At 38.5% G+C, this 8,013-nt stretch overlaps 1 protein-coding gene across 4 annotated transcripts in view; it reads right to left on the bottom strand.

Annotated features, from left to right (window-relative positions):
* Positions 1-95: 95 nt before the first annotated feature.
* rhobtb2b (Rho related BTB domain containing 2b) overlaps positions 96-8,013 on the bottom strand; it is an 11,230-nt gene continuing 3,312 nt past the window's right edge. The window contains exons 2-10 of one of the 4 annotated variants that reach the window (XM_016576438.1): positions 7,029-7,230; positions 6,820-6,923; positions 6,555-6,740; positions 4,931-5,877; positions 3,943-4,061; positions 3,540-3,690; positions 2,170-2,258; positions 857-962; positions 96-533 (exon numbers count right to left, since the gene is read on the bottom strand). In XM_016576438.1, the coding sequence (XP_016431924.1) occupies positions 310-533; positions 857-962; positions 2,170-2,258; positions 3,540-3,690; positions 3,943-4,061; positions 4,931-5,877; positions 6,555-6,740; positions 6,820-6,923; positions 7,029-7,230 (2,128 nt within the window). In that variant the 3' untranslated portion in view covers positions 96-309. Of the gene's footprint in view, positions 534-856; positions 963-2,169; positions 2,259-3,539; positions 3,691-3,942; positions 4,062-4,930; positions 5,878-6,554; positions 6,741-6,819; positions 6,924-7,028; positions 7,231-8,013 lie in introns of those variants that run through there. The other 3 variants (XM_016576440.1, XM_016576439.1, XM_016576441.1) reach the window with 3 other exon arrangements.

Consider the following 8,013-nt stretch of genomic DNA (forward strand, 5'->3'; position numbering starts at 1 on the left):
ACAGCAAGGTTTCTTCATTGTTTTAAGATGCCTACCTGTTTTACTTAAAGGGTTAGTTCACCCAAAAATGAAAATTAGAACAACAGGCCGACTACAGTCACATTCGGTAAACAGTTTACATCTAGACCTGCTTGCCGGCCATGTCGTATGTGATGCCTGTACACTTCCAAGTGCAGCACTTCAGGCACCAAGAACTTCAAAGCACGACGGATGCGAAGTTGATCTGAAACCAGAAAAAGCTGAAAAATTGGTGGATGTGTTCACTGCACCTTACAGGTTCTCCATCTCTAAGGTTTCACCCTCGTCTCTTCAGGTGATAGCAGAGGAGCCTGAGGATGAGGACGATGAAGAAGATGAAGAGGGGTTCGAAGGGCAGGGTGGAAGATTCCACAGCACCCATTTACGCTTGTTTTGCCGTTTTTGGGAGAGGTAGTCCTCCTTTTCCCGCTCTTTCCGAGCTCTCTGGTAGTGGTCGTCCTCCTTCAGATACCAGACCGGAGGCCAGCGGTGCTTCTCAAAGTATTCTTGGTTCTCTGAAAATGCAAATGAACATGCATCCAACAGGATTATTGTAGTAAACAAACAGTAAAAAAAAACATTTTTGTTTCTTGAAATGAAATGTATAAAATAATATTAAAAAATTTGAAAATATTCTTATTTTATTTCAGCTAATCACCATGGCAACATTTTCATTTAGTCTAACTTTATGTACTAAGATAACGAAAACTGAAATACAAATTAATAAAAAAAACTATATAGACATATTTTAAGAAACAAAAACTAATGAAAATGACCAAATAAAAAAAAATATTAATTTTTTTAAAAATAAAAACGAAAGAAACTTTTGATGTACCACCTGCTGACTTGGCCCTCATGTCTCTGGGGAATTTGCGGCACACGTTGTTGTAGTTGGTGCAGATGTGGTGAAGGCACCAATCGGTGAGCTGGTAGGCACAGTGGAACTGAAACCACATGACAACAATAATCCTCATTTATTCACCCTCATGTTGTTTCAAAAACACAGACTTTATCGTTCAAAAGTTTGGGGTCGGTACAATTTTTAAAAATGTTTTTGAAAGAAGTCTTAAGCTCACCAAGGCTGCATTTATTTGATCAAAAATACTGTAAAAACAGTGAAATATTATTACAATTTAAAATAGTTGTTTTCTATTTGAATATACTGTATGTTAAAATGTAATTTATTCCTGAGATGCAAAGTTTAATTTTCAGCATCATTACTTTTCAGTGTCACATGCTGCGATACATTTTTTTTCTTCAGGATTTTTTGATAAATAGAAAGTTCAAATGAACAGCATTTATTAAATAGAAATCTTTCATAACATCTTTGTCACTTTTGATCAATTTAATGCATCCTTGCTGAATAAACCTCAATCTTTTGAATAGTAGTGCACTTTCTTCTGCGAAACGTCAAAGTTCCTAGTTTTCTTATGTCTTGTAACCAAAATAGTAGTGCCATGATGCACAAATTACATTTCAATGTAATCTTACGGAGGTGTTATGAACTTTTCATTTTGTTTCTTTATGTCCTGTTCACTGAACAAGTGAGCAATGTGATAAATATCTCAGTTTGTTTCAATAAATGGCACATTAGTGCGAGCTAGCTCATTCTCCACAGTCAGTCTATACCAGTTCAACCATGGAACTCAAGCACTGTTTAATGCATTTTATAAATCCTTCCATTTAGTTTCATTATTACATCAGCAGAGTCATCTACAGAATCTCTAGAGTTTATGGCAGAGAGCTCCTTAGTCGTGAAATGCTCAGCGTTTCTGAGAGTCTTTAGTAAAGTAAGTGACTCAGCTTGACCAGTCAGGCATGACTGAAAGAACCACGTGAACTGTCACAGGAATGCTGCAAAAATGTGTCTGACTTCACACTAAATCCCAGAGCAGGACACGGGTTACTGCAACGTTTGCAAGAAACCTATTATTTCCTCATGCAGTTTCTTATTTAGCAAACACAACAAATCTAAAATACCTGTGATTGTTACAAGTAAATTCAGTACAACATTGTCTCAGCTCTTGCCGGGTTAATTGATAAAGGAAATGCTAACTTGAAAACTTCACTTAAAGAGCCTATGCTCTTCAACTTATACATGCTACATTTACTGCAGGAGGAGTTTGTGGTGGTTTTCACATGCAGTTTTACCTGAGCCATCTCCAGATATACCAGCACATCTCCGTCAATGTCCGTGCCCATGGCGGCAGCCTCCTTCAGAACAGTCACAGTATGGAGTTCTGCAGCAAAACACAATTAAACAGTTAGGTCACCCAAAAATGAACATTTTGTAATCATTTACTCACCCTCATGTCATTTCAAACATTTGTTTTTTTATTTCAGTGCAACACAAACGGAGAAGTTTAGCACAATGCTCATGCTGCTCTTTTCAATGAATTTGAATTCTGATCATTATTCATTTAAAGTGCCCCTATTATGCCATTTTTAAGGTTGCTAATACTGTTTTAGGAGTCTTCTAAAACAGGTTTACATGCATGCAAGGTCAAAAAACACGTTTAAAAATAGATTTAATTTGACCTCATTTCTAAATGATTCGTAAACGACTTGTGCGAAGCAGTTCAAAGAATCAGTCTCTCTAAGCCCCTCCTTTCCGTGAGCCCTCACTGCTGTGATTGGTCAGATGGCGCAGTACTTTGTGATTGGTCCAGAGCCATAAAGAGATTGGCTCTGGATTGGTCTACCGCGTACAGCGCGTGTCGGAAACGAAAAGCCCATTGTCATGACGGAATGACAGCCCTGGAGACTTGTCAATACATAGAAAAGATACAGCTACATGACACACTGCATGAAAGGTAATATTCGAAAAGGCATAATAGGGGCACTTACCGCATATTTTTGTCCATGTTAGTATGGAAGCAAAAAAATCCTAATATTTACACTGCTGTTAAAAACTTACAACTACAAAATTAAAATGTTTATTTAGCAAGAATGCATTAAATTGACCTAAAGTGACAGTAAAGACTTTTACATTGTCACTAAAGATTTCTCTTTTGAATAAATGCTGTTCTCTTGAACTTTATTTTCATCAGAGAACTTTGAAAACAAAAATATTAAGCAGCACAACTTTTTCAACACTGATAATAATAAGAAATGTTTCTTGAACATTAAATTAAATAATATTAGAATGAATTCTGAAGGATCATGTGACACCGAAGACTGATGACATCACAGGAATTAATTACATTTTAAAATATATTCAAACAGAACTCTATTTTAAATTGTAATAATATTTCACAATATTACTGTTTTTACTGTATTTTAATCAAATAAACGCAGGCTTGGAGAGCATAAGAGACTTTTCAAAAACATTAAAAAAAAAAAATCTTAAAAACTCCAAACTTTTGAACAACAGTCTATATATATATATATATATATATATATATATATAAAACCCCAGAAGACTTGGTTTAAGTTAAACATTTTTAATAAACTAACTTAGTTATAAACCAATCCTTGATGATTCTTATATTCATTATTGGCATAATAATCAATCATCCGACCTGTGAGGGCGACCAGGTGAGGCAGGCAGAGGCGATTAGCCAAGATAATGAGCTCCATGGCATCCAGGTCAGGTCTGGAGCAGAAGCGTCCCGTGTAAAGATATTCCAGCACCGCTTGCATACTACTACGGGTCGTGTTTGGGAACAATACCTGTGGAACCACATCAAGTCATGAGAAAATCTGTATACCAATGCAAAAAAAGACATAAATCAACAGTAGATGTCTTTGAAGATAATATTAACATCTGGACACTACTACGGATCAAGTGTAATATTGTTTGAAATTTCCCAGAGGCTGAAAGGACAAGTGGAAATACACGATTTACCAAATGTTCTTTTTGACAAAGTGATGTTTACAAATGCTGCACATCAATGGGTCACATCCATAAAATGCAGTAGTCACCTCTTTAGTACAGCTCTCGACAAAAGGCCCACCAAACATGGCTGCCATCCAATCACAGCTGGAGATGAGCAGGGGTTTATGGGCCTGAATGGGACCATCATCCAGTTTAAACACCACATCTAGGATATAAAGAAAGAAATCTTTATTGCAGCAAAACAGATAGTATTAGTAGGACCCTATGATTTCTGCAAGATGGAAGATAATGAAACGTGGACAGAATTGCGGAATCCAGTCACAAAATGTTTTTTTTACAGTATGGAATGTGGAATCTGGCAAATTTGGGATGAATAAGTCAAAGGAAGGTCTGTATACTTAATTAAAACATGATATGGACAAGTGTCTGTGAATATTAAAGTCCAAAAGACTGCGAGTTTTGCCACAGTTTCATCTACAAAACATCACAGCTGACAAAAAATAAAAGGAATTGTTAAACTTTCATCTGATCACATATGGAAACATTCATTAAATTGTTAATAGTTCATGCTATCATATGATTAACACGGTTTTTGATAACAAATTTGCATTAAATCATAAATCCAAAAAACATTTTTCTGGGGGGAAAAAAAATCATAGTGCCCTATTATTGTATCTTTTATGAACTTTAAAAATTTTATAAATTCAATTGATTAGACATACTTTTTATTTTTTTAAATATAATTAAACCATTAAAACGGAATCTAGAAAAATTTAAGACTGAAAATACTGGCTTTGGGAAAAATATAACAGAATTTAGGGAAAATTTCACAGGGCCCTAAAAGTTTACATTTTGTTACATTAAATTGTATAAGTTTTATTATTTCAATTAATTAGACATGATTTTTGATTACTACAATTTAACCTTTAAAACAGAGTCTAGAACATTTTAAACCGGGGGGGGGGGGAAATCCAGAAAAATTACAACTGAAAAATGGAATTTGGGAAAAACTGAAACAGATTTTATAAGGCCAAACATTAGAATCTTTGTGACATAAGATAAAGGAAATTTAACCTGAGAAAGTTCCTTTGGCCAGGCATTCCTTCACCCGATTGGTCCGTCGCACATGGAAAGCCTTCGTGATCTCCTGATTCATGAAGGCCTCATTGTTGAGGATGTTGGCGACCATCATGCGCAAGTCGAACACCTCCAGCAGCTCAGCGATGTGTGCGATGTGCATCAGGTCCTTCTCGTGTTCGTCCAGCTGTCCCGTGTAAAGGTAACGCATGACCACACGAAACGGCCCGAGCAGCACAGAGGGGTCCATGTCCACCACCGTCATCGGCCGGGAGATGAACGTGACGGGGTCCTGGACCGTTTCTCTCCTGATGCTGACGAAAGCCCGACCCAAAGACGACAAAAGCAACCCCCCGCATCCGCCCTCAAGGATCCCATCAGAGCCTGCGCCGATCAGGGTCCCGTCACTGATGCAGGCCCTGAGGTTGACCCTTCTTTCTTCATCACTGCTCTCACACATGTCAAAGCTGGCCGCCCGTGCAGGAGGCTCCCGTCCCGTGGGTTGCTTACAGTCAGCCTCGGCCTTCACATCCTGGAGGAAAAGGTCGTAGAATTTCGAGGAGGCCGTGGCGAGGTAGACCTTATGAGCAAAGACTCGCTGGTTCTCCTGGAGGACCAGAACCACATCAGCACACAGCGGCTCCTCCAGCAGCCGGCCCTGGTGCTCATCGGTGGTGCAAGGGGGCGGCGGGACGACTATAACGGGTGGAGGAGGTTTGGGAGGCAGAAAAGGCGCCTGCAAAAGGGGCCGTTGGACGTCGCGCAAGTGAGACTTCCAGAACTGCAGGTGGCGCCGTGAGATGAGAGCTGCACGGATGGCATTGTCAAACACATCCTTCACTCCGAACTGAGCCACCACGCTGGTCTCGTAGTATGGCACCCCCAACTCTTTGGCCACCTCACGACCCTTCTCAGGAGGAAGAATCTCGTTCGCTTTGATGGGTCTGTAAGGTGGGTTTATGGAGAAATGTCAACAAAAAGGATGTACTACAATATCTTGTATGTGAATGTTACATGTTTGGTCTCATGTCCAACACATGATGTTCAATTCACACTGAAGATCCAATCAAATAGTCTGAAATGAAACAAGTCAAATATACCGACAGACCAAGACTTATTTCTTGCTATTTTTAGCCAGAAGCAGGTGATACTAATATAGAGACATTTTTTTATATTTATAATATTGTTAAAAGTATATTTATAATTTTTATATTTCTATTTTATATTTACAATTTAGAGAATTATTATTTTTAAATTATTACTTTTATTCAGAAGAGATGCATTAAATTGATCAAAAAAAGGGAGACAAAGGACATTTAAAATGTTATAATAAAATTATATTTCAAATAAAAGTTGTTCTTTTGAACTTTATATTCATCACTGCATTCTTATAATGGTTTCAACAAAAATATGTAATTACTGCTGAACATTTTATCCACGGAAATAAATATAGTTTTTAAAGATTGTATTTTTTAAATATTATATTTATTAAATATTTGTATATTTTTGGTCTGTTTTCCAGAAAAATAATGACTAAATTTTAAATAAGTGTATTCACTAAATTACATTAATTTGGGGTCAAGGGGTCTTTAAATCACAGATCAAAAATTTGACAGGTCACCTGGCAAGAGGTCTCCGTGCCCTATTAACAGCATCCAGGTCAGCGTAACGCAGGTCTAACTGGCAGCCCACCAGGATGACCGGGGCACGAGGGCAGAAGTGCTTGATCTCCGGGTACCACATGGTCTTCACATGAAACAGAGAATTGGGGTTGGCGATGGAGAAGCACAGGACCACCACATCTGACCTAGTGTCCAGACACAAGATAAAGCATTCAAGAAAACACTGAGAGTAAGTCATAAGAAAGATGTGGTCCACAAACACACCTGCCATAAGCGAAGCGGCGGTCTTTGTGGTGGTCGCCGAAGGTGTCCCATAATCGAAGAGACACGCTCACATCATCCACGACATCTCTGGAACGTTCCAGAACCTTCAAAACCAGACGAGAATTGGATTTAAGTTGGAACTGGATTGGAGTTACAATACTTATCTTATGCTTCTGAAGTGTCAGGAGTGGAAAGATAAAAACCCAGACCTCTTGACAGACTCTATACTGGTCAATGGCCCAGACAGTGGGCACATGCGTGGCCAGTAGCTGGTACTGTGTAAGAGTGGCGTTACAAGCGCGAGCACAGATCAGACGCGTTTTGCCCACAGCATTGTCCCCCACCACCACACATTTAATGGTCTCGACATTAGGCCTCTCATAGTCCATGTCAGTATCTGTAAACTGGGACCTAAAAGCAATGGATAAAAAAAAAATCATGCAAAAAAATTGTCAAATTTAAAGGGTTAGTTCACCCAAAAATGAAAATGTGCCTGTGTTTTACTCACCCTCAATGCATCCTAGGTGTATGTGACTTTCTTCTTTCAGACGAATCCAATTGGAGTTATATTAAAAATTGTCCTGGCCCCTCCAAGCCTTACAATGGGGGTAAGTGGGTGTTCGGTTGTCAACAGTTCAGAAGACGTGAAATAAAGTGCGTGCATCCGTAATAAAACACGGCTCACACGGCTCCGGGGGGAGAATAAAGGCCTCCTGTAGCGAATCCATGCATTTTTGTAAGATAAATATTCATATTTCAAACGTAATAAACACTTTTTTCTAGGGATGTAACGATTAAGCGCGAGCCGGTTGAAAACCCATTCAAATATGTGACGATTCAAATCGGTTGAGATGCTAAACAAATCGCAATTCAATTAGGTGTAGGAGTTTATATGAATGTATGTCTGAGGGAACTTACTGTCTTTAGAAAAGTTTAGATGGTATTTTTTTCTTTTCATCTTGCCTCTGTATAACGCATATTAAAGTTCATAAGTGCAGCGCTGCTTTGTTTACAGCGGAAACCAAGGAAACGCTTTAAGCGCCACCTGCTGGCAGAGAGTGAATCTGCGTCTCGTTCAGCTCGTCTGCTGTTTCTGTTTCATGCAGATATTTTTATGTATAGTTTCACAAAACTGAAGTCAAACCATTCTGTTGTTGCTTCAAATGTCGAAATTATACAATGTAATTTGTAATG

Source organism: Sinocyclocheilus rhinocerous, unplaced genomic scaffold (assembly GCF_001515625.1).
Source record: "Sinocyclocheilus rhinocerous isolate Xijiao unplaced genomic scaffold, SAMN03320098_v1.1 scaffold623, whole genome shotgun sequence".
Classification (NCBI taxonomy): Eukaryota; Metazoa; Chordata; class Actinopteri; order Cypriniformes; family Cyprinidae; genus Sinocyclocheilus; species Sinocyclocheilus rhinocerous.